This window comes from Somniosus microcephalus, unplaced genomic scaffold (assembly GCF_052327205.1).
Source record: "Somniosus microcephalus isolate GS21.2 unplaced genomic scaffold, FLI_Smic_1.0 unresolved_chr1, whole genome shotgun sequence".
Classification (NCBI taxonomy): Eukaryota; Metazoa; Chordata; class Chondrichthyes; order Squaliformes; family Somniosidae; genus Somniosus; species Somniosus microcephalus.
Genome location: NW_028225179.1, coordinates 147857162 through 147882574, shown reverse-complemented (window position 1 = coordinate 147882574; position 25413 = coordinate 147857162). Strand labels below are relative to the sequence as shown.

Below are 25413 nucleotides of genomic sequence, written 5' to 3'. Positions count from 1 at the left end.
GTTAAGTCACAGGTCAGCCATGATCTCATTGAATGGTGGAACAGGCTCGAAGGGCTGAATGGCCTCCTTTTGTTTCTATGTTCTGATGTTCCTATCTGGTCATTATCAAATCCCCCTCCATTGCCTCACCCCTCACTATCTTTGTAACCTCCTCCAGCTCTGCAACCCTCCGACATATCTGCACTCCTCCAAATCTAGCCTCTTGAGCATCCCTGATTTTAATCGCTCCACCATTGGCGGCCATGCCTTCAGCTGCCTGGGCTCTAAGCTCTGGAATTCCCTCCCTAAGCCTCTCCGCCTCGCTACCTCTCTCCTCCTTTAAGACGCTCCTTAAAACCTATCTCTTTGACCAAGCTTTTGGGTCGCCTGTCCTGATAACTCCTTATGTGGCTCGGTGTCAAATTGTGTTTGATAATCGCTCCTGTGAAGTGCCGCGGGACGTTTTACTATGTTAAAGGCGGAGTTTAGAAGAATGAGAGGGAATCTTATTGATCTTGTAAGATTCTGAAGGGGCTTGACAGGGTAGATGCAGAGAGGATGTTTCAAGAACTAGAACTAGGGGGCATAATTTCAGAATAAGGGGGCACCATTTTAAATCGGAAATGAGGAGGAATTTCTTCTCTGAGGATCGTGAATCTTTGGAATTCTCTTCCCCAGAGAGCTGTGGAGGCTGGGTCAATATATTTAAGATGGAGATAGACAGGTTTTTGAATGGTAAGGGAGTAAAGGGTTATAGGGAGCGGGCAGGGAAGTGGAGTTGAGGCCAAGATCAGATCAGCCATGATCTTATTGAATGGTGGAGCAGGCTCGAGGGGCCAAATGGCCTCCTCCTGCTCCTATATCTTATGTTCTTATGAATGCACGTTGTTGTTGGTGTAACATTAATTCCACTGAAAAATCTCTCCATAATGTGATAATGGTCTTTATTTCTTTGTTATTTTTAAATTTGTAGCTTTAAAGATCCCCAAAGCGGCATCAAGCTGTGCTGGAGACCTGGTCGGAGATAGAGTCAATGCTGGAAATGTGTTTGTTTGCTGTCTGATCTTTGCCCATCATTGTTAACAACCGTTTCTCTTTCACTTGCAGTGTGTCAACCTCCTTCAGCCAAGGACAACAAACTGCAGTCATGGTAGGGAGGGGGGGCAATTGCCAAAAATGTTTTACGGTACTGGCAGTTAATGCACTGCCATCAATGGCACGTCTGTCGTGTGCGCAGATAAGCAACAGCTTGCGTCAGTAACAATGAGTTGTTAATGATAACAAAGGGCTAACCACAAGCTTTTGAAATCTCCCCAGCTGCATAGTCGTTCAACAATGACAGAATGAAATGTAACTCTTTGAAGAGAGTTTTCGAGCTCTCTGTTTGCACTCTGTCTGTTTTTAGCGAATCATAGAATGTTACAGCAGAGAACTATAACGGGCATTTATATAGCACCTTTAATGTAGTAAAACGTCCCAGGGCGCTTCGCAGGAGCGATTATCAAACAAAATTTGACACTGAGCCACATAAGGAGATATTAGGGCAGGTGGCCAAAAGCTTGGTCAAAGAGGTAGGTTTTAAGGAGCATCTTAAAGGAGGAAAGAGAGGTAGAGAGGTGGAGAGGGTTAAGGAGGGAATTCCAGAGCTTGGGGCCCAGGCAGCTGCAAGCACGGCCACCAATGGTGGAGCGATGAAAATCGGGGATGTTCAAGAGGTCAGAATGGAGGAGCACAGATATCTTGGGGGGTTGTGGGGCTGAAAGAGATTACAGAGATAGGGAGGGGGAGAGGCCATGGAGGGATTTGGAAACAAGGATGAGAATTTTAAAATTGAGGCGTTGCTTAACCAAGAGCCAATGTAGGTCAGCAAGCACAGGGGTGATGGGTGAACGGGACTTGGTGCGAGTCAGGACACGGGGTTTGGATGACCTCAAGTTTATGTAGGGTGGAACCCGAGAGGCCGGTCGGGAGTGCGTTGGAAGTCTAGAGGTAACAAAGGCATGGATGAGGGTTTCAGCTCATCTCAGGATCAAATATGACACCAAGGTTGCGAACAGTCTGGCTCGGCCTCGGACAGTTGCAAGGGAGAGGGAGGCCGTTTGGCCCATCGTGCCTGTGTCAGCTCTTTTAAAGAGTTATCCAATTAATACTATTTATAAACACTTGAAACTGCTCCTACCATTGTCACCAGCAGTGTGTCACCTCCTGGTGTTACACAGTTCAGTCCAGCCACAGCCCACCTTTAGAAAGGACACACATACGGGGGTAGATCTTGTACAATGGTGTGAAACGGGCGACAGCGAGTTGACCGGGCATTTCACATCTCTCCCCATTTTTATTTCCATTGATGTCAAATGGGTAGAAATGTAACATAGGGAAAGGTAACATATTGGTAATGTCACTGGACTGGTAATCCAGCGGACTGGACTAATGATCCGGTGACATGAGTTCAAATCCCACCACTGCAGCTGGGGAATTTAAATTCAGTTAATTAAATAAATCTGGAATAAAAAGCTAGTATCAGTAATGGCGACCATGAAACTACCAGATTGTCATCAAAACCCATCTGGTTCACTAATGTCCTTTAGGGAAGGAAATCTGCTGGTCTGACTTATATGTGACTCCAGCCCCACAGCTCTTAACTACACTCTGCAGTTCAAGGTGGCTCATCACCACCTTCTCAGGGGCAATTAGAGATGGGCAATAAATGCTGGCCTTGTCCACATCCAATGAATAAAAAAAAATGTAAAACGTGCTGGTGACTGGCTATACACCATCGCACAAAGTCAAGATCTACCCCACCACCTGCTATGGTGCTGCTAAGTCTTCCTATACTTTATGTGGCCGTAACATATTATTTTCACACACACACTTGCTGAAATCCAAGTGATCTAAGCTACCTCAGCGTGGGAATTCTTTCTTGAACTGCTATGCTTTTACGGTGCAATTATAGTCTCTACTGGTTAAAACGTGCTGTTTGATCCCTTTTTAATGGCGAACTTGGTGACGAGTCTATAATGTCAAGACTTTGGAGAAATGATATTGTAGATTTTGTGGTACTGGGAGTGCACCTGTCATTTATAGCAGGTCTCCCCAACAATAATCAGGCTGAAGAGGGAAGGAAGAAAGACTCGCATTTCTATAGCGCCTTTCACGACCTCAGGACGTTCCAAAGTGCTTAACAGCCAATGAAGTATTTTTGAAGTGTAGTCACTGTTGTGATGTAGGAATTGCAGCAGACAATTTGCACACAGCAAGCTCCCACAAACAGCAATGTGATAATGACCTGACAATCTGTTTTAGTGATGTTGATTGAGGGATAAATATTGGCCAGGACACCGGGGAGAACTCTCCTGCTCTTCTTCGAAATAGTGCCCTGGGATTTTTCACATTCCACCTGAGAGAGCAGACTTGGTTTAACGTTTCATCCGAAAGACAACACCACAGCGCTCCCTCGGTACCGCACTGGGAGTATCAGCCTAGGAGTGGGACTATGAACTCACAACCTTCTGAACCAGAGGCGAGCGTGCTATCAATGGAGCCCTGGCTGACACAAGTCTTTCTTTTCCCCAACCAGGTATTAACCAGGTTGAAGAGGAAGGAGACAGTATGGGGAAGGTGTTTACAAAGCCGAGTACTTCCTCTTGCATGCTGCAATGGGTGTTTATAACAATACCTGTGAGGAAAGTCCCTCCGAGTCCACCTCCACAGACACCCGATATTGGAGGGAGGTTGGATCTGCTGAGATGGGCTCTGTTGATATCAGCCTCGGGGATCGTGGGGGCAATTTGAACCTAACCGAGGGGAATCAGGAGCGACGCTGGTTTTATACTCCGCACCGATTTTACTCCCCATCGATGTCAGTGTAGAGTGATATTGAGCTGGGGTGTTCCACCTGATCCCGTGGGATTCCCGCCCAGAGAGCTAAGTTAAAATCACCCCCCAATGATTATTGCTGCTATCCAGGGTTAAGGAATGAATGGCCGCACCTGGGGACCAATAGGAATTGTCGGTGCTGGAGTCCATTGGGGGTGAAATTGGACATTGGGCGGGAAGGCAAAAACAGGCGGGATTGCATGGGTAGTCCGTTATACCTCACGCCCGATATTCCGTGCTGTTGAAGTCAACGCAATATTGGGCGGGACGTAGAACAGGTGATCGATGAGATTCTGCCTGCTTTGCGTCTCCGCCCAGTGTCAAATTTCACTCCCCATCAACCCCCAGCCCTGCCTCCCCGCCATGGCTGATGAAAGAAAAAAGAAAGTCTTTCATTTCTATAGCGCCTTTCATGACCACCGGGCGTCCCAAAGCGCTTTACAGCCAATGAAGTACTTTTTGAAGTGTGGTCACTGCTGTAATGTAGGAAACGTGGCAGCCAATTTGCGCACAGCAAGCTCCCACAAACAGCACTGTGATAATGACCAAATCATCTGTTTTTAGCGATGTTGGTTGAGGGATAAATATTGGCCCAGGACACCGGAAAGAACTCCCCCTGCTCTTCTTTGAAACAGTGCAGTAGGATCTTTTACGTCCACCTGAGAGAGCAGACGGGGCCTCGGTTTAACGTCTCATCCGAAAGACGGCACCTCTGACAGTGCTGCACTCCCTCAGTACTGCCCTGGGAGTCATAGAGCCATAGAGTTATACAGCACAGAAAGAGGCCCTTCGGCCCATCGTGTCCACGCCGGCCATCAAGCCCTGTCTATTCTAATCCCATTTTCCAGCACTTGGTCCGTAGCCTTGTATGCTATGGCGTTTCAAGTGCTCATCTAAATGCTTCTTGAATGTTGTGAGGGTTCCTGCCTCTACCAACCGTTCAGGCAGCGAGTTCCAGATTCCAACCACCCTCTGGGTGAAAAAGTTTTTCCTCAAATCCCCTCTAAACCTCCTGCCCCTTACCTTGAAACTATGCCCCCTGGTTATTGACCCCTCTACTAAGGGAAAAGTTCCTTTCTATATACCCTATCTATGCCCCTCATAATTTTGTACACCTCAATCAGGCCCCCGCTCAGCCTTCTCTGCTCTAAGGAAAACAACCCCAGCCTGTCCAGTCTTTCTTCATAGCTGAAGCGCTCCAGCCCAGGTAACATCCTGGTGACTCTCCTCTGCACCCTCTCCAAAGCAATCACATCCTTCCTATAGTGTGGCGACCAGAACTGCACACAGTATTCCAGCTGTGGCCTAACTAGCGTTTAGTACAGCTCCATGTCAGCTAAATGTATCTTGGGGCCTCTGCTGACCTCTGGGGGGGTTGAAATTGGTCTAATCCGGTAGCGGGAAGCGGGCTCCTAGCGAACCGTTAGGCTGTTTCACACCGCGACCAATTATTGTTCCCACTGGCTTCAATGGAAAAGAAAATCGGGCGCGGTGTGAAATGGGCTAATGATTCGCCGAGCCAGTTTCATACTACTGGATTAGACCAATTTAACACACTCCACCCACCCCTCCTCACCCCCGTGTCTCCTCGGGTGAGCTGTAATAATAGTGATTCCAGAACATTTGCCTTAGCAGATAAAGGGGGGTGACATTGGACATTGGGTCGGGGAGGCTAAACAGGTGGAATCACGTTTAGTGCCTGTTATTCGAGTGTCAGCTGTGGCCCAGTTTGTAGCACCTTGCCTTTGAGTCGAGAGGTCGTGGGTTTCAAGTCTCACTCCAGAGACTTAATCATAAAAATCAAGGCTGGCACTCCCAGTGCAGTGCTGAGGGAGCGCTGCACTGTCGGAAGTGCCATCTTTTGGATGAGACATTAAACCGAGGCCCCGTCTGCTCTCTCAGGTGGACGTAAAAGATCCCACGGCACTATTTCGAAGAGCAGGGGGAGTTCTCCCCGGTGTCCTGAGCCAATATTTATCACTAAAACAGATGATCTGGTCATTAGCACATTGCTGTCTGTGGGAGCTTGCTGTGCGCAAAATTGGCAGCCGCGTTTCCCACATTACATCAGTGACTCCACTTCAAAAAGTGCTTGTGTGGCTGTAAAGTGCTTTGGGACGTTCGGTGGTCGTGAAAGGCGCTATATAAATGGAAGTCTTTCTTTCTTTCATTATATCATACTCCCAAGAGTCCGTGCCACTGAAGTCGACAGGACTGAATATAGGGCGGGGCCTGTAATGGGCGACCAATGCGATTCCGCCCATTTTGCGCCCCCCGGGCCAATGTCGCCCCCCCCCCCAACCCCCCCCCAAGATCCTTTCCTGCGTGAGCTTCGTAGCCCATCCAACGTGAAGGAGACTTTGATGTTGGGGGAGTGGAACTCTTTCCATTTCAGAACCCAGTGCACTGGGCACCACACACACAGGGGACTTTTCTAGGGTGTTTAGGTTGTGGAGAGTATAACAGAGAAAAGTCCCTGCCGGCCAACCGAGAATTTTGATGGAATTGTGTGAAAGTGCTTCTCTAAAGAAACCACTTTTATTTCCTGCGGGGCTGGTGCATTCACAGCACAGCCTCGGACGGAGCGCTGAGCCCTACAGATCCATACAGGCCCCCTCACACCCCCTCCCCCCGAGAAAATGAGCTGAAGTTGATCAATGTCCTCAAAAAGGTTAAGGCTGGAATTGGCCTTGAGCACAAAATCTAGGCCGACGCTCCCAGTGCCGGTGCTGAGGGAGTGCTGCACTGCCGGGGGTGCCACCTTTCAGATCAGACGTCAAACCGAGGCCCCGCCTGCCCCCTCAGGTGGACGTAAAGGATCCCGCGGCCACTATTTGGAAGAAGAGCAGGCAGGGGGGGTGGGGGGGGGGGGGAGTTCTCCCTGGTGTCCTGGGCTAATATTTATCACTCAGTCAACATCAGTAAAACAGATTACCTGGTCATTCTCACCTTGCTGTCTGCGGGAGCTTGCTGTGCGCAAATTGGCTGCTGCGTTTCCCTACGTTGCAACAATGACTGCACTTCGAAAAAAGTACTTCCGTGGCTGTAAAGTGTTTTGCTCAGGTCTCGGGGAGTGGGGCTTGAACCCACGGTCCATCTGACCCATGTATTGATTTCTTTGTGGGTTCAATGAGGAGACATTTATGAAAGAGAATGTCTTTTAATCTAAAGCTTTGTTCAACTCTTTTATACAGCTTTTACAGGAGACATGATGCTGTGATGCATCTAGAACGAAACTGAAACTAAACTCCACTGCCTTGCTTGTCTCGGTCACATGAGCTCTGCTGGTCAGGCACAAGCAATCAATATCTGCAATCATGCTGCTAAGGCATCATAATCGAACAGGCAAATACCATATCTATTTGCTGATATCATTACATCTCTCTATTTGCTGATATCATTACAACCCAGACGGTGAAGAGTGCTACCCACTGAGCCACAGCTGACACAGGGACCCACCCTCTTTATGTTTTGTGCCTGCTGTTGTTGAGTTTGTCGTTCCCGGATGTGGTCAACCGTGCATTTTTATTTTTATTTACAGAGGTGCAACTTGCAAACAAAGCTGCTCATCTCTCACTTGTGGGGAGCGGAGAGGGTCGGGAGAAACCGGTGGCTCACCTTACGGGTATGTGTCCTCTTCTCTGTAACGACGGCCTTTGACCCGCGTGGCACTAAGAACATAAGAAATAGGAGCAGGAGTCGGCCTCACAGCGCCAGGGACCCGGGTTCGAATCCGGCCTCGGGCAACTGTCTGTGTGGAGTTTGCACATTCTCCCCGTGTTTGCGTGGGTTTCCTCCGGGTGCTCCGGTTTCCTCCCACAGTCCAAAGATGTGCGGGTTAGGTTGATTGGCTATGATAAAAAAAATTGACCCTTCGTGTCAGGGGGATTAAATATGTGGGGTTACGGGGATAGGGTGGGATATGTGTTGGTGTAGGGGTTACGGGGGTCGGGTGGGATATGTGTCGGTGCAGGCTCGATGGGCCGAAATGGCCTCTATCTGCACTGTGGGGTTTCTGTTCTGTTCGGCCTTTGACCCTGCTCCGCCATTCAATGAGATCACGGCTGATCTTCCACCTCAACTCCACTTGCCCTCCCAATCCCCATATCCCTTGGTTCCCTTGGTACCATCGAGGCTCTTTCTCCCTCTCCCGCTCACTGCCGACCTTCAGTGGCGCTGTTGACATGAGATTGCTGGCTATCTGTTTATGTTTACGTGCGTCTTTGGGGTTCGATCTCTTTATCCCAGATGACACGCATTGAATTCCTCAGAAATGGAGATGGGTTTTGCTGTGCCATGTTGTCAATCGGATTGCCACTGATGGCCATGCTGTTTGACAATGTTGTGAATGTGGAGTCACTTGAAGGTTTTGCTCAGTAATATGGCAATTGACAGGAATGGAGATGGACTGAGACGTGCTCAGAATGTATATGCCGCAAATTCTGTTCCCGAGCCACAGGCTCCATCCCCCTACCCCGGCCACTGCCTGAGGCTGAACCAGACTGTTCGCAACCTTGCCGTCCTATATCACCCTGAGCTGAGCTTCCGACCCCATACCCTCTCCCTCACAATCCCACCTACCTCCGCCTCCATTATATCACCCAACTCCGCCCCTGCCTCAGCTCATCCTCTGCTGAAACCCTCATCCATGCTTTTGTTACCTCTAGACCTGACTATTCCAACGCACTCCTGGCCGGCCTCCCACATTCCACCCTATGTAAACTTGAGCTCCTCCAAAACTCTGCTGCCCATGTCCTAACTCGCACCAAGTCCCGTTCACCCATCACCCCCTGTGCTCACTGACCTACATTGGCTCCCAGTCTGGCAACGCCTCAATTTAAAAATTCTCATCCTCGTGTTCAAATCTCTCCATGGCCCCGCCCCCTCCCTATCCCTGTAACCTCCTCCAGCCCTACAACCCTCCGAGATCTCTGCACTCCACCTTCCCTATCTCTGTAACCTCCTCCAGCCCTACAACCCTCCGAGATCTCTGCGCTCCACCCTCCCTATCTCTGTAACCTCCTCCAGCCCTACAACCCCTCCGAGATCTCTGCGCTCCCCCCTCCCTATCTCTGTAACCTCCTCCAGCCCTGCAACCCTCCGAGATCTCTGCGCTCCACCCTCCCTATCTCTGTAACCACCTCCAGCCCTACAACCCTCCGAGATCTCTGCGCTCCACCCTCCCTATCTCTGTAACCTCCTCCAGCCCTACAACCCTCCAAGATCTCTGCGCTCCACCCTCCCTATCTCTATACCTCCTCCAGCCCTACAACCCCTCCGAGATCTCTGCGCTCCACCCTCCCTATCTCTGTAACCTCCTCCAGCCCTACAACCCCTCTGAGATCTCTGCGCTCCCCACTCCCTATCTCTGTAACCTCCTCCAGCCCTACAACCCTCCGAGATCTCTGCGCTCCACCCTCCCTATCTCCGTAACCTCCTCCAGCCCTACAACCCCTCCGAGATCTCTGCGCTCCCCACTCCCTATCTCCGTAACCACCTCCAGCCCTACAACCCCTCCGAGATCTCTGCGCTCCACCCTCCCTATCTCTGTAACCACCTCCAGCCCTACAACCCTCCGAGATCTCTGCGCTCCACACTCCCTATCTCTGTAACCTCCTCCAGCCCTACAACCCCTCCGAGATCTCTGCACTCCACCGTCCCTATCTCTGTAACCTCCTCCAGCCCTACAACCCTCCGAGATCTCTGCGCTCCCCCCCCATCTCCGTAACCACCTCCAGCCCTACAACCCTCCGAGATCTCTGCGCTCCACCCTCCCTTTCTCTGTAACCTCCTCCAGCCCTACAACCCTCCGAGATCTCTGCGCTCCCCCCCCTATCTCCGTAACCACCTCCAGCCCTACAACCCTCCGAGATCTCTGCGCTCCTCCAATTCTGGCCTATTGAGCATCCCCGATTTTAACCGCTCCACTATTAGCGGCCGTGCCTTCAGCCGCCTGGGCCCTAAACTCTGGAATTCCCTCCCTAAATCTCTCTGCCTCTCTACTTCTCTTTCCTCCTTTAAGACGCTCCTTAAAACCTACCTCTTTGACCAAGCTTTTGGTCACCTGCCCTAATATCTCCTTATGTGGCTCGGTGTCAAACTTTGTTTGATAATCGCTCCTGTGAAGCACCTTGGGACATTTTACTAAGTGAAAGACGCTATATAAATGCAAGTAGTTGTTGTTTGTGGATGCCTGATAATCATGCCTGGGTGTCACACTGCTACTTATCTGAAAAGCTATCTGCCCATCTTTTAGACTTGTCCTCCATTGAGTCCTCCCGGCTCGTGTCTCTGACAACAGGCGTCCAGTCTGGCTGCTCCAAATGGAGTGGGGGGCGAGGGAGGAGAGGACCCCTGCGGTCGGAAGAGTCCCATTGCTGCTAAAGTCGGTACAAAGTATTCAAACGTGCTTAAGGAATTTAAAGCAGGCTCCCACTCTTCGCAGGGTTGGCTTTGGTTAGTGTGTGGGCGGGATTTCCTCGAGGGTTTTCCCACACCATGGGGAAGTCCCTTGTTTATTTTCGAGCATTGTTTGCCGTATAAGTGAAAGCAGGGATTTCCAACACAGTTGGGGAGAGGGTTAAGATTTTTTTTACTGTGGGGGGGAAACGAGGGGAAGGATTCCCCTTCAATCCTCTCACTTCCCCCCCAAAGCCTCTTCCCCCATTGGCGCTTTTCTCCAACCTCCAACCTTCTGCCTCTTGCCTCACTTGTGTCCGCTTACATCGAACGACCCTCCGAGATCCCTGCGCTCCTCCAATTCTGGCCTCTTGCGCATCCCAGATTTCCATCGCTCCGCCATTGGTGGCCATGCCTTCAGCTGCCTGGGCCCTAAGTTCTGGAATTCCCTCCCTAAACCTCTCCACACCTCTACCTCCTTTAAGATTCTCCTTAAAATCTACCTCTTTCACCAAGCTCTTGGTCATCTGTCCTAATATGTGGCTCGGTGTCAAATTTTGTCTGACAACTGCTGCCGTGAAGTACCTTGGGACGTTTTTCTAGAAAGAAAGACTTGTATTTCTACAGCACCTTTCACAACCACCAGATGTCCCAAAGCACATTGCAGCCAATGAAGTACTTTAAAAAGATTTTTATGAACTGCAGTCACTGTTGTAATATAGGTAATGTTTAAAGGTGCTATATAAATACAGGTTGTCACGGTTGACCACTCCATCCTTCCCCAACGCCTCTCTACCGTCGTCCAGCTGGGTGGGACTGCACTCACCTGGTTCTATTCTTATCTATCTAATCTTAACCAGAGAATCACCTGCAACGGCTTCTCTTCCCGCTCCCGCATCGTTACCTCTGGTGTCCCCCAAGGATTTATCCTTGGCCCCCTCCTATTTCTCATCTACAGGTTGCCCCTTGGCGACATCATCCGAAAACAACCTTTGGTGGCCGTGCCTTCTGTTGCCTGGGCCCCAAGCTCTGGAATTCCCTGCCTAAACCTCTCTGTCTCTCTACCTCTCTTTCCTCCTTTAAGACGCTCCTTAAAACCTACCTCTTTGACCAAGCTTTTGGTCACCTGCCCTAATTTATCCTTATGTGGATCGGTGTCAAATTTTTTTGTCTTAAAATACTCCTATGCAGCGCCTTGGGATGTTTTACTACGTTAAAGGCACTATATAAATACAAGTTGATGTTGTTGTAAATTTAGCTTCAATCGATGGTGTAAAACAGGCTATCGAATTCGCCGCCCGATTGAAGTGAATACAATGGGTAAAGCTCATCCACTGCTGAATCCTTCATCCATGCCTCTGTTACCTCTGGACTTGACTATTCCAACGCACTCCTGGCTGGCCTCCCACGTAAATTTTAGGTCATCCAAAACTCGGCTGCCCGTGTCCTAACTCGCATCAAGTCCCGTTCGCCCATCACCCCTGTGCTCGCTGACCTACATTGGCTTCCGGTTAAGCTGCGCCTCGATTTCAAAATTATCATCCTTGTTTTCAAATCCCTCCATGGCCTCACCCCTCCCTATCTCTTTAATCTCCTCCAGCCCTACAACCCTCCGAGATCTCTGCACTCCTCCAATTCTGGCCTATTGCACATCCCCGATTTTAACCGCTCCACCATTAGCGGCCGTGCCTCCAGCCGCCTGGGCCCTAAGCTCTGGAATTCCCTCCCTAAATCTCTCTGCCTCTCTACTTCTCTTTCCTCCTTTAAGATGATCCTTAAAACCTACCTCTTTGACCAAGCTTTTGGTCACCTGCCCTAATATCTCCTTCTGTGGCTCGATGTCAAATTTTGTTTGATAATCGCTCCTGTGAAGCACCTTGGGACGTTTTAATACGTGAAAGACACTATATAAATGCAAGTAGTTGTTGTTTGTGGATGCCTGATAATCATACCTGGGTGTCACACTGCTACTTATCTGAAAAGCTATCTGCCCATCTTTTAGACTTGTCCTCCATTGAGTCCTCCCGGCTTGTGTCTCTGACAACAGGCGTCCAGCCTGGCTGCTCCAAATGGAGTGGGGGGCGAGGGAGGAGAGGATCCCTGCGGTCGGAAGAGTCCCATTGCTGCTGAAGTCGGTACAAAGTATTCAAACGTGCTTAAGGAATTTAAAGCAGGCTCCCACTCTTCGCAGGGTTGGCTTTGGTTAGTGTGTGGGCGGGATTTCCTCGAGGGTTTTCCCACACCATGGGGAAGTCCCTTGTTTATTTTCGAGCATTGTTTGCCGTATAAGTGAAAGCAGGGATTTCCAACACAGTTGGGGAGAGGGTTAAGATTTTTTTTTACAGTGGGGGGGAAACGAGGGGAAGGATTCCCCTTCAATCCTCTCACTTCCCCCCCAAAGCCTCTTTCCCCATTGGCGCTTTTCTCCAACCTCCATCCTCCTGCCTCGTGCCTCACTTGTGTCCGCTTACATCGAACGACCCTCCGAGATATCTGCGCTCCTCCAATTCTGGCCTCTTGTGCATCCCCGATTTCCATCGCTCCACCATTGGTGGCCGTGCCTTCAGCTGCCTGGGCCCTAAGCTCTGGAATTCCCTCCCTAATCCTCTCCACCTCTCTACCTCCTTTAAGACGCTCCTTAAAATCTACCTCTTTAACCAAGCTCTTGGTCATCTGCCCTAATATCTCCTTATGTGGCTCAGTGTCAAATTTTGTTTGACAATTACTGCCGTGAAGTACCTTGGGACGTTTTGCTAGAAAGAAAGACTTGTATTTCTACAGCACCTTTCACGACCACCAGATGTCCCAAAGCACATTACAGCTAATGAAGTACTTTATAAAGATTTTTTGGAACTGCAGTCACTGTTGTAATGTAGGAAACGTTAAAGGTGCTATATAAATGCAGGCTGTTGTTTTTGTAAATTTAGCTTCAATCGATGGCGTAAAACAGGCTATCGAATTCACCACCCGATTGAAATCAGTGCAATGAATAAAGCTCACCCGCTGCTGAAACCCTTCCATGCCTTTGTTACCTCTAGTCTTGACTATTCCAACGCACTCCTGGCTGGCCTCCCACGTAAATTTTAGGTCATCCAAAACTCGGCTGCCCGTGTCCTAACTCGCACCAAGTCCCGTTCGCCCATCACCCCTGTGCTCGCTGACCTACATTGGCTCCCGGTTAAGCAGCGCCTCGATTTCAAAATTATCATCCTTGTTTTCAAATCCCTCCATGGCCTCGCCCCTCCCTATCTCTTTAATCTCCTTCAGCCCCACAACCCCTCCGAGATATCTGTGCTCCTCTAATTCTGCCTTCTTGAGCATCCCTGATTATAATCGCTCCACCATTGGCGGCCGTGCCTTCTGTTGCCTGGGCCCTAAGCTCTGGAATTCCCTGCCTAAAACTCTCCGCCTCACTACCTCTCTTTCCTCCTTTAAGACGCTCTGTAAAACCTACCTCTTTGACTAAGCTTTTGGTCACCTGCCCTAATTTCTCCTTATGTGGATCGGTGTCTTTTAATACTCCTCTGCAGCCCCTTGGGACATTTTAGTACGTTAAAGGCGCTATATAAATACAAGTTGTTGCGGTTGCTGTATAAAGGGTGGCTGTTTCAATGTTGCCCGTTTTACATCATCGGCCACAGTTATAATTACACGCAGCCTCTTTTAAGGCATGTTTAGGTTTGGAGATATTTTGAGAAGCGGGGAAGCGATATCCTGGTGGTCAGTAAATGAGATAGAAAGACACGAGGGAGAAACAACTTGCTCAGGGTAAGAAAGCATTGGCATTGGGTCTTTTTCCGAGTGGCAGGCAGTGACTAGTGGGGTACCGCAGGGATCGGTCCTTGGACCCCAGCTATTCACAATATATATAAATGATCTAGACGAGGGAACTAGATGTAATGGCCCAGTAATTCCGGGCACAACGCGTGAGTAAGGACGGGGTACTCACACGTGTGCCTGGAGGAATTGCCGGTTTTCAGCATGCACAGCGCATGCACAACCCAGCTGACTGTGGTGGGATTTGAACTCTTTCCCTGTCATCAATAGTCTAAGACCTTGGGTTTATTGGTCCGGTAACATAACCACTACGCTACCGTATCCATTGTTTAATCTACCGACGCTCAATCCTTGATCAAAGAGGCAGGTTTTAAGGAGCGTCTTAAAGGCGGAGAGAAAAGAAAAGAGAGACTTGGATTTCTATAACGCCTTTCACGACCACCAGACGTCCCAAAACGCTTTACAGTCAATGAAGTACTTTTTGAAGTGTAGTCACTGTTGTAATGTGGAAAACGAGGCAACCAATCTGCGCACAGTAATCTCCCACAGACAGCAATGTGATAATGACCAGATAATCTGTTTTAGTGATGTTGGTTGAGGGATAAATTTTGGCCAGGACACCGGGGATAATTCCCCTGTTCTTCTTCAAAATAGTGGCCATGGGATCTTTTACGTCCACCTGAGAGAGCAGACGGGGCCTCGGTTTAACGTCTCATCTGAGAGATGGCACCTCCGACAGTGCGGCGCTCTCTCAGTACTGCACTGGGAGTGTCGGCCTGGATTTTTGTGCTCAAGTCTCAAGATTAAGTGGTGTGCGGAGGTGGTGGGGAGGGTTACAGTTTGTACTGAGCAGCGACTGCAGTTTAAATAAAGCTGCAGGTCAGAGCGGAGCAGGAAACAACTGAATAAAAGGTCACGACACGGAAGTAACATCCTTGTTCTATGGTAGAGTACTGTAATAGCTCGAGCGCCATCTGGTGGAAGAAATATGCAACTGCAGGTGTGACAAGTAGCTTTACAATGGGACTATCCTATCGAGGTGCTGCCGAGAGCCATTACAAACTGGTGCAGTCCAAATAAAGCGTGCAGGCCCCATAGCAAATGTATAATATCGTAGCTCAATCTGATTTGTAATCTGTCGAGCTTTACTTCTCGAGCAGTTGCAGAGATGACTACATTACAGTGGTAATCCATGTTATATCCGGTATATACCTCATCGTCACAATAGCAAAATACTGCGGGTGCTGGAAATCTGAACTAACAACAGAAAATGCTGGAAATACTCGGCAGGTCAGGCAGCATCTGTGGAGAGAGAAACAGAGTTAACGTTTCAGGTCTGTGACATAAGAACATAAGAAATAGGATCAGGAATAGGCCCCTCGAGCCTGCTCCGCCATTCAATAAGATCATGGCTGATCTTGGGCTCCAAGCCACTTCCCAGCCCACTCCCCATAACGATTCACTCCCTTATCTTGCAAAAATCTGTCTATCTCCACCTTAAATATATTTAATGACCCAGCCTCCACAGCTCTCCGGGACAGAGAATCCCACAGATTTACGACCCTCTGAGAGAAGAAATTCCTCCTCATCTCAGTTCTAAAAGGGCGACCCTTTATTCTGAAACTATGCCCCCGAGTTCTAGATTTCCCCACGAGGGGAAACATCCTCTCTGCATCTACCCTGTCGAGCCCCCTCAGTATCTTATATGTTTCAATAAGATCACCTCTCATTCTTCTAAATTTCAATGAGTATAGACCCAACCTGCTGAACTTTTCTTCATAGGTCAACCCCCTCATCTCTGGAGTTAACCTAGTGAACCTTCTCTGAACTGCCTCCAATCCAAGTATATCCTTCCTTAAATAAGGAGACCAAAACTTTACGCAGTACTCCAGGTGTGATCTCACCAACGCCCTGTGCAGTTGTAGCAGTTCCAATGAAGCTCAGCGTAAGCTCGAGGAACAGCACCTCATCTTTCGATGAGGCACTTTACAGCCTTCTGGACTCAACATAGAGTTCAACAATTTCAGATCATAACCTCGGCCCCCACCCTTTTTTTTTTCCATTCATTTTATATATTTTTTTCTCTCCCACATGACAGCTGTCTTTCATTCTGCCAGTGCCATTTACACCTCATCTAGAGCCATCTTTTGTTTCTTAACTTGTCCCATTACCATCTGCTTTTGCCTTGCACCATCTCTTAATCTTTCTTAATCTCTCTTAATTTCTCCTGCCTTCCATCCTATCACAGACCTTCCCTTTTGTTCTTTCCTCCCCTCCCCCCTTTCCCTGCCCCTGCACTTGCTTAAAAACCTGTTCGATCTCCTGCTTTTTCCGGTTCTGATGAAAGGTCATCGGCCTGAAACGTTAACTCTGTTTCTCTCTCCACAGATGCTGCCTGACCGGCTGAGTATTTCAAGCATTTTCTGTTTTTATTTGTAGCAGGAATTCTCTGCTTTTATACTCCAACCCATCTATATATATAAAAGGATACTTCTGTCTGTCATTCCGTCTGTCTGTCTGTCTGTCTTGAATTAACTCAAAAGTTATAGAGCGTACCAACACGTGCATTATGTCGAAAGAAAGCTGACGATTCCAGAACCGTCCTAAGCGTGTTTACGTTTCGGCCAGACAAAAATTGTTTGCGTCTTATGCAAAAAACCTTCAAAATTAAACTCATTATCTGCTAAGTAGCATTGATTGACTGACGTCAAGGTCGACCAATCCTGTGCCGGCACGATTGACCAATCCTACAGTTCAGTCGCCTGATGGTTGGCCAATCGCTGCGTCTGTGGGCGGGACTAATCGTTTTCATCTCAGGGAACTGGCAGCCATTGCCTCAAGCTAAAAACCCCATTGACTTCCAGCTCAAAATCTGCTAATCCAGCTTCGAAAAAGTTAGTATCTCTTTTAAAAATAACATAAGATTTACCAAAAACATTTTATAAGTACTTTCACTTTCATCTTTCAAGGTATTAAAAGGTAGAAATGTTGCCCGGCAGCAGATTGAGAGAGGGACACAGAGACAGGGCCCAAAAGCCTGGGACTCGATTTAAAATGTTGCCCGGCAGCAGATTCACAGAGGGACACAGAGAGGCCCCAAAGCCTGGGACTCGATTTAAACCGCCCGGCCCAAAACAGCCCTGGCAAAGCCGGGCTCCCCCAGCTAGTTTGCAATAAAAGCCAACATTCTATTTGCCTTTTTGATTACTTGCTGTACCTGCATGCTAACTTTTTGTGTTTCATGTACAAGGACCCCCAGGTCCCTCTGAACTGTAGCATTTTGTAATCTCTCTCCATTTAAATAATAATTTGTTTTTGTATTTTTCCTGCCAAAGTGGATAACCTCGCACTTTCCCACATTATATTCCATCTGCCAAATGTTTGCCCACTCACCTGGCCTGTCTACATCCCTTTGCAGGTTCTTTGAGTCCTCTGCACAACTTGCTTTCCCACCCATCTTTGTATCATCTGTAAACTTGGCTACATTACACTCGGTCCCTTCATCCAAGTCATTAATGTAGATTGTAAATAGTTCAGGCCCCAGCACCGATCCTTGTACCACGCCACTAGTTACCGTTTGCCAACCAGAAAATGACCCATTTATCCCGACTCTCTGTTTTCTGTTAGTTAGCCAATTCTCTATCCATGCTAATATATTACTCCCAACTCTGTGAGCTCTTATCTTATGCAGCTACCTTTTATGTGGCACCTTATCGAATGCCTTCTGGAAATCCAAATACACCACATCCACTGGTTCACCTTTGTCCACCCTGCTTGTTACATCCTCAAAGAACTCCAGCAAATTTGTTAAACATGATTACCCTTTCATAAAACCATGCTGACTCTGCTTGACTGCATTATAATTTTTCAAATGCCCAGCTACTGCTTCCTTAATAAAGGACTCCAGCATTTTCCCAACGACAGATGTTAGGCTAACTGGTCTATAGTTTCCTGCTTTCTGTCTCCCTCCTTTCTTAAATAGGGGTGTTACATTTGTGGTTTTCCAATCTGCTGGGACCTCTCCAGAGTCCAGGGAATTTTGGTATATAACAACCAATGCATCCACTATCTCTGCAGCCATTTCTTTTTAGACCCTGGGATGCAGGCCATCTGATCCAGGGGACTTGTCATCTTTTAGTCCCATTATTTTACCAAGTACTATTTCCTTAGTGATAGTGATTGTCTTTAGTTCCCCCTCCCTGTGGCCCCTTGATTATCCATTATTGGGATGTTGTTAGTGTCTTCTACCGTGAAGACAGATACAAAATATTTGTTCAGAATCTCTGCCATTTCCCCCTTCCCCATTATTAATTCCCCAGTCTCATCCTCTAAGGGACCAACATTTACTTTAGTTATTCTTCCTTTTTATATACCTGTAGAAGCTCTTGCTATCTGTTTTAATATGTCTTGCCAGTTTACTCTCATAATTCATCTTCTCTCTCTTTATTTTTTTTTAAGTCATCCTTTGCTTTTTTTAAAAATTTCCAATCCTCTGGCCTCCCACCAATCTTGGCAACATTGTATGCTTTAGTTTTCAATTTGATTCCATCCTTTACTTCCCTAGTTAGCCACGGATGGTGCTCCCCTCTCTTAAAATCTTTCTTTCTCACTGGAATATATTTTTGTTGAGAGTTATGAAATATCGCCTTAAATGTCCGCCACTGCATTTCAACTGTCTTACCCTTTAATTTATTTTTCCAGTCCACTTTAGCCAGTTCTGCCCTCATGCCATTGTAATTGCCTTTGTTTAAGATCAGGACACTGGTTTGGGATACATCTTTCTCAACCTCCAACTGAATTTGAAATTCAACCATGCTGTGATCACTCTTTCCGAGAGGATCCTTTACTATGAGATCATTTATTAATTCTGTCTCATTACACAGTACCAGATCCAAGATAGCCTGCTCCCTGGTTGGTTCCATTACATACTGTTCTAGGAAAACATCCCGGATGCACTGTATGAACTCTTCCTCCAGGCTATCATGGCCAATTTGATTTGTCCAATCAATATGGAGATTAAAACCACCCATGATTATTATCGTACCTTTTTTACAGGCCTCCATTATTTGTTGATTTATACTCTGTCCAACAGTATTGCGACTGTTCGGGGGCCTGTAGACTACACCCACCACAGACTTTTTCCATTATTATTTTTTCGTCAGAACTGGAAAAAGTTAGAGATGTAACAGATTTTAAGCAGGTGAAGAGGCAGGGAAAGGTGGAGGGGAGAACAGAGCAAAAGGGAAGGTCTGTGATAGGGTGAAAGGCAGGAGAGATTAAATGTTGCAAATGGGGATGGCAGAATCATCAGCAGCTGCCGCCTGAAAAAATAGGGACACAGGCTATGAGCTGAAATTGTTGAACACGATGTCGAGTCCAGAGGGCTGTAAAGTGCCTAATCGAAAGATGAGGTGCTGTTCCTCGAGCTTGAAGGGAAACAGAAAGCAATGAAGATGAACAAGGTTGAAGAGACAAATACCTCATCGTGCTGTGGTCTGCTAGTCCAGATTACTTTGCACGTAAAATCATGTTTCGGGTCATGGGAATTGTGGGATTGCCTGTGGAAGCAATTCTCTGTGGTGGTTACAAGATTATCCATTCGGAGTCTGTGTGCTTGAGTTACGACACAAATTTCCAAATATAAGAGTTAAATTCAGAGGCCTAGAAATTCATTAAGGCGCTGCCAGCTTTGCGCCCAGTTAACGCCTAAAGGGTGATTTTGCGCCAAAAATGAGTTTGCGCAGATATTCAGCGCAGCGGTATTGGCGACGGTAGCCGTTAGCGCTGCGCCGGCACCGATGACGTCATCGGTGTGCGCAGTGCCCCGGTTCCGCCCCGAAACCGCACCGATCCCCATATTTAGTTGCGGCCGCCTCCTCCGAAGCGGCCGCAAACAGCGACCAGAAAATGGGGCCGTCCTGCTGCCTTAGTGGGGCGCTTTAAAGCGGAAGGTGCGGCCGGCCGCCTGCCCGCACCTCCTTCCCCGGCCTCCTCCACCCCCCCCCCGCGGCATTGCCGGCTGCTTTCCGCGAGCCTGGCACTTCTCCGTGGTGCCGGGCTCATTTGCCGGCACTATCCAGCGGCGATCTCCCCGTTGCAGGCAGCTCCCCCTTAAGAGAAGGAGGAGGCCTGCAGTACCGCAGCCTGCCGCTGCACAGCGCCTGGCGCAGCGGCGCCAAGAGCGCTGATATTCAGTGTCAGCGCACCAAGCGGAGGCGGGCACACCCTGGTATAGCGCCCGCTTCCGAATTGGGGTGCTAACAATGAATATCTGACGATCGCTATAGGCTTCCCGCCCGGCGCTAACTTTTGGGCGCTAGGCAGCTGGCGGGGCCATAGTGAATTTCTAGGCCAGAGACTCTTGACTATAGGGTGTGTTACAACAACAACTTTTATTCGCATAGCGCCTTTAATGTAGTAAAAACACCCCAAGGCGCTTCACAGGAGCGATTATCAAAAAAAATTTGACATCGAGCCACATAAGGAGATATCAGGGCAGGTGACCAAAAGCTTGGTCAAAGAGGCAGGTTTTAAGGAGCGTCTTAAAGGTGGAGAGACAAGAAAGAAAGTCTTGCATTTCTATAGCGCCTTTCACAACCCTAGGACGTCCCAAAGCGCTTTACAGCCAATGAAGTACTTTTTGAAGTGTAGTCGCTGTTGTAATGTGGGAAACGTGGCAGCCAATTTGTGCACAGCAAGCTCCCACAGACAGCAATGCGATAATGGCCACATCATCTGCTTTAGTGATGTTGATTGAGAGATAAATATTGTCCAGGACACTGGAGATTACTCCCCTGCTCTGATTCGAAATAGTGCCGTGGGATCTTTTACATCCACCTGAGAGAGCAGGCGGGGCCTCAGTTTAACGCCTCATCCGAAAGACGGCTCCTCCAACAGTGCAGCACTCCCTCAATACCACGCAGGGAGTGTCAGCCTAAATTTTTATGCGCAAGTCTCTGGAGTGGGACGCGAACCCATAACAACCTCCTGACTCGGAGGTGTGAGTGTGCTACCCCTGACACAGAGGGAGGAAGGGAATCCCTGAGCTTGGGGCCTAGGCAGCTGAAGGCACAACCACCAATAGTGGGGTGAAAGGCGTGGTGGGACGGACAAGAGGCCGGCGTGGGGAGGGATGCCGAGATCTTGGGACGCTGGACACAAATAAGCGTGGCGCGGGCGCGCTGCGAGTGGTGCGACACCTCCGTGCACTTGGTGAGATGTTGAGTTCATTTCCGGTTCTTGTTTCAGGCTTGAAAGCTTCGAACCTGAGCGGGGAGGCGCAGTTTCAGGCCCTGCGGTGGGATTTCGAGACGGGAATGGCCTACTCCAACATGGGCTACGCGGACGGGCAGCTGCAGATCCCGCGCAGTGGGCTCTACTTCGTCTACTCCCAGGTGGCCTTCTACCTGCCGTCGTGCGAGGAGCTGAGGGCGCAGGAGCCCAGCGCGGGGGTCCTGACCCACAACGTGTACAAGACGACCGACTCCTACCCCGAGCCCACCCCCCTGCTGACGGCCACCAAGTCCGTGTGCGAGAATGGCCTGGGGGACTGGCACGTCACCATTAGCCAGGGGGCACTCTTCGCCCTGCAGGAGCGGGACCGACTCTTTGTCACCGTCAACAAGGCAGCCATGGTGGAGCACATGGAGCAGAAGACATTCTTCGGGACCTTCATGTTATGAACGAGTAGCGGATTGGATCCCCCTCGCTCGCAATCCAGACCGCTGCCCAATTCAGTAGGGGCGCCTGCCGTTGGAAGGGCTTTTGGAAGAGGAGGCAGGGAGTAACTGTCTCCACTGGCAGGAGGGTCGTTAACGAGAGGGCCCTGAGCTAAGATAATTGCTGTAAGAACCAGAAGGGAGATGAGGAGATGTAATTGTTATGATCTGGAATGCACTGCCTGAAAGGGTGGAACATAGGAAGAGAAGGAGGCCATTCAGCCCCATGAGCAATGTTCCCTGCAATTTGTTTTTTTTGGCTGCGCGGCCCATTCAATTTTTCAGGCATGAGCGATTATTTACATTGAAAAGCCCGTGAGCGGCCTGCGCGGGACCTCCAGACCGCTGCGCAGCTTAGTGGGAACGTCACCCTTGCGGCTTGTCCGCCAGACAATCAGATCCTGGCTGACCCGTATCTTAACTCTATCTGCCCGCCTTGGTTCCGTAACCCTTGAAACCCTTTACCCAACCAAAAAAAATCCATCAATCTCGGTTTTGAAGTTTTCAATTGACCCCCCCCTCCCCCCCCCAAACCGGCCTCAAAAGGTTTTTGGGGGAGAGAGTTCCAGATTTCCGCTAACCCTTTGTGTGAAGACGTGCTTCCTGACATCACCCCTGCACAGCCCTGGCTCTGATTTTAAGGTTACGTCCGCCCCCCACTTGTTCTGGACTCCTCCCTCCACCAGAGGGCACTTTTTGTACAGAGAGCTGTTATGATCTGAAAAGCGCTGTGTGAAGCAGATTCAATAGTATTGTAAAATCCCTTACTTTCAAAAGGGAATTGGGAATGTATATACTTGAAAAGGGAATTTTTTTTTGCAGGGCTATGGGAAAAGAGCAGGGCCGGGGGGAGTGGGCCTAATTGGAGAGCTCTTTCAAAGAGCCGGCACAGGCACGATGGGCCGAATGGCCTCCTTCTGTGCTGTGGGATGCTATGATTTGGCTCACCTGCTCTGATCTCTCTGTTTGGGCTCAGCTTGGGAGACAGGAAACTTGGGCAGGACGCGCTGCTGGCCAGTCTCAGACCCGTTACTTCAGCTCCGCGATCGCCACGCACCATTCCGGTTCAATTCACGCAACAAGGACATTGATCAGAGTCTTTAGCCGACGGCTACCCGCTCGGGAGAGAATGGCGGGCGCACGCTGCTTTCTGAACCTGTGGAATTCCTCTGATCTTCAACATGTTTCAATCTGATTGTATCTGGAAGCTAACTTGATAAAGAACTTGCGTATCTACGAGACTTTTCACGAATCTCAGAATGTCCCAAAGCGCTTTGCAGCCAATGAAGTACTTTTGGAATGTAGTCACTGGTGCAATGTAGAAAACATAGATTGGACTGTCATTTTATTTTTTTAACTGGTTGGCGATAAGTGCTGCTCCCATCCCTCATCACAAGCTGTCTATAATAAACCACTCCCAGATAAAACCTTCTGCCATCTTAGCAGCCACCTTGTGATTGGGTTACACTCCAAATCAGCACCCAACACACTGGTAGTGCGTCGCCCCATCTCGACCTCGAGGCTGTTTGCTCATCCTAACAAGACAATGAGCAACATCTATTGTAGCATTCTATTCTATCGGGAGTGAGTTAAGGCCTTCACTAAATTATACTTTGGAGTTTGCATAATATTAACGAGCCTTGAGCATTTTCCGATAACAGCTTGCATTTGTATAGCGCCTTTGACGTAGTGAAATGTCCCAGGGCGTTTCACAAGAGCGTTAATCAGACAAATAACATTGACGCCGCGCCACAGAAGGAGATGTTAGCTGACCAAAAGCTTGCTCAAAGATGTAGGTTTTAAGGAGGGACTTAAAGGAGGAGAGAGACACGGAGAGGCATCACTGAATCACTATTGCCCTCCCCACTGGTGAATGAGTTGTGGTTTTGTATTGTAAATCCGCTACTTGCCCCTTACTGAGTTAGGGTCAATCACTAGTTTATCAATGAGTCTGGAGGCTTGTTCACCCATTTCCCCAATCTTAACTAATAGCCAAATAAACCACTGTGAACCACATAGGAGCAGGAGGAGGCCATTCGGCCCCTCGAGCCTGCTCCGCCATTCAATCAGATCGTGGCTGATCTTCCACCGCACCTCCACTTTCCCACCCGATCCCCCTATCCCTTGATTCCCTTAGTGCCCAAAAATCTACTGACCTCAGTCTTGAATATATTCAAATGACTGAGCAGCCACAGCCCTCGGGCAGAGAATTCCAAAGATTCACAACTCTCCGAGAGAAGAAATTCCTCCTGATCTCAGTTCTACATGGTCGACCCCTTATCCTGAGACTGTGACCCCCTAGTTCTAGACTCTCTAACCAGAGGAAACAATCTCTCAGCATCTACCCTGTCAATCCCCCTCAGAATCTTCGATGTTTCAGTGCGATAGTAAACTACCAATTACATCACTGGAACTCGTCCAATCCAAAGAAGGTGCTGCATTATGGGCACATTGAGTGTTATTTTGTTGTGTGTACTTCTACAATGTTCTTCACTCTGTATCACACGATGAAGGGAGACTGGTAAAGGTGAGCAATACCTATCAGCGCAGCGTGCAGTTTGAGGTATCCTTGTACATTTGTTTGTTTTCGGTATTTTTTTGGTGCTTTTTAATGTCCTGTTTTGAAAATGTAGTCCGCACCTGAAATTAAGAGCTGCTGGAGAGCCAGAGATACAGCTTAAACAACCATGTTGTTAATGATATTAAAGCACATGAAGTAAGCCAGACTCTCTCCTTTCACCCTCTGGGACTGGATGAAGTACTGACTTAGTATTTCCTATTGTACTATTAACAATAACCCATAAAATGACCCACTTACTGCTGCCATTATAATTGGAAAACCAATGGCTGTGGGAATATGGGTTAAAATCCAGCCCTGGCCACTGGAATGAAAGTCTACTGCCTTTAATTGTGTTGACAGTCTCAATCTGATTCGGATAGTACTTGCATATTGTATAAGTGAACACGAGGGGCCTCTGGACAGGAGCGAGCATATTGCAGCAATTACACTCCAGGGACTCCTCATATACTTTATTGCTGAGACGGTTGGTGCACTTCCTCACAGCCTGTGGAAAATATCAGGGCATCAGAGAGAATTTCTATCAAAAATTCTCACAAATATGCCCTGAATTCAGAAATCTGACTGACAACCAAAAACTCCCATACCTACTGGGGGAGGAGAGAAGCTGTGTAACACTGGCGGCACGCTATGTTACAGCTTGCCATGAACAGAGGGACAACCAGTAAACTAAGAAAAGAATATATATAAACAAGGCGAAAATATATTTATAAACTCAGGGATATACCTGTTTATACACTGTATGAATGGAACCGCGTTTATGTGTTCAACCATAAATGTATTTTGATGCTTTGGCAACATAAGATGTACCTTATCATGCCAATAAAGCGATTTGTATTGTATTGTATTGGTGCAGAGAGCCTGAAATAAAATCAGCACGTACATTACCACACCGGCTTGAGAGTTTATCAGACACAACTCAATCCAGTTACCAGCCGGCGCTGACTGACAGTGAGATACTGGCGTTTCATTGGCCCCACACTGACTGGGGCGGGGCCATTGGGAAATGTTGCTCTCAGTTGGAGCAGATTACAAGGGAGCTTTACTCCAAGTCATGTTTGGACCGGGAATGCTTGGGGTTGGGAG

The 25413-nt window shown here is 48.5% G+C and overlaps 1 protein-coding gene across 1 annotated transcript; it reads left to right on the top strand.

Annotated features, from left to right (window-relative positions):
- Positions 1–21248: 21248 nt before the first annotated feature.
- Positions 21249–25211, top strand: LOC147096224 (tumor necrosis factor ligand superfamily member 15-like). Its single transcript, XM_085973799.1, has one exon. The coding sequence runs from the start codon at positions 21249–21251 to the stop codon at positions 21711–21713; it is 465 nt and encodes a 154-aa protein (XP_085829925.1). The 3' UTR covers positions 21714–25211.
- The last annotated feature ends 202 nt before the right edge of the window (positions 25212–25413 follow it).

What these genes read in the sequence shown, in the direction of transcription:
- LOC147096224 (XM_085973799.1), top strand. Translation starts at nt 21,249, where the DNA reads ATGTTGAGTTCATTTCCGGTTCTTGTTTCAGGCTTGAAAGCTTCGAAC.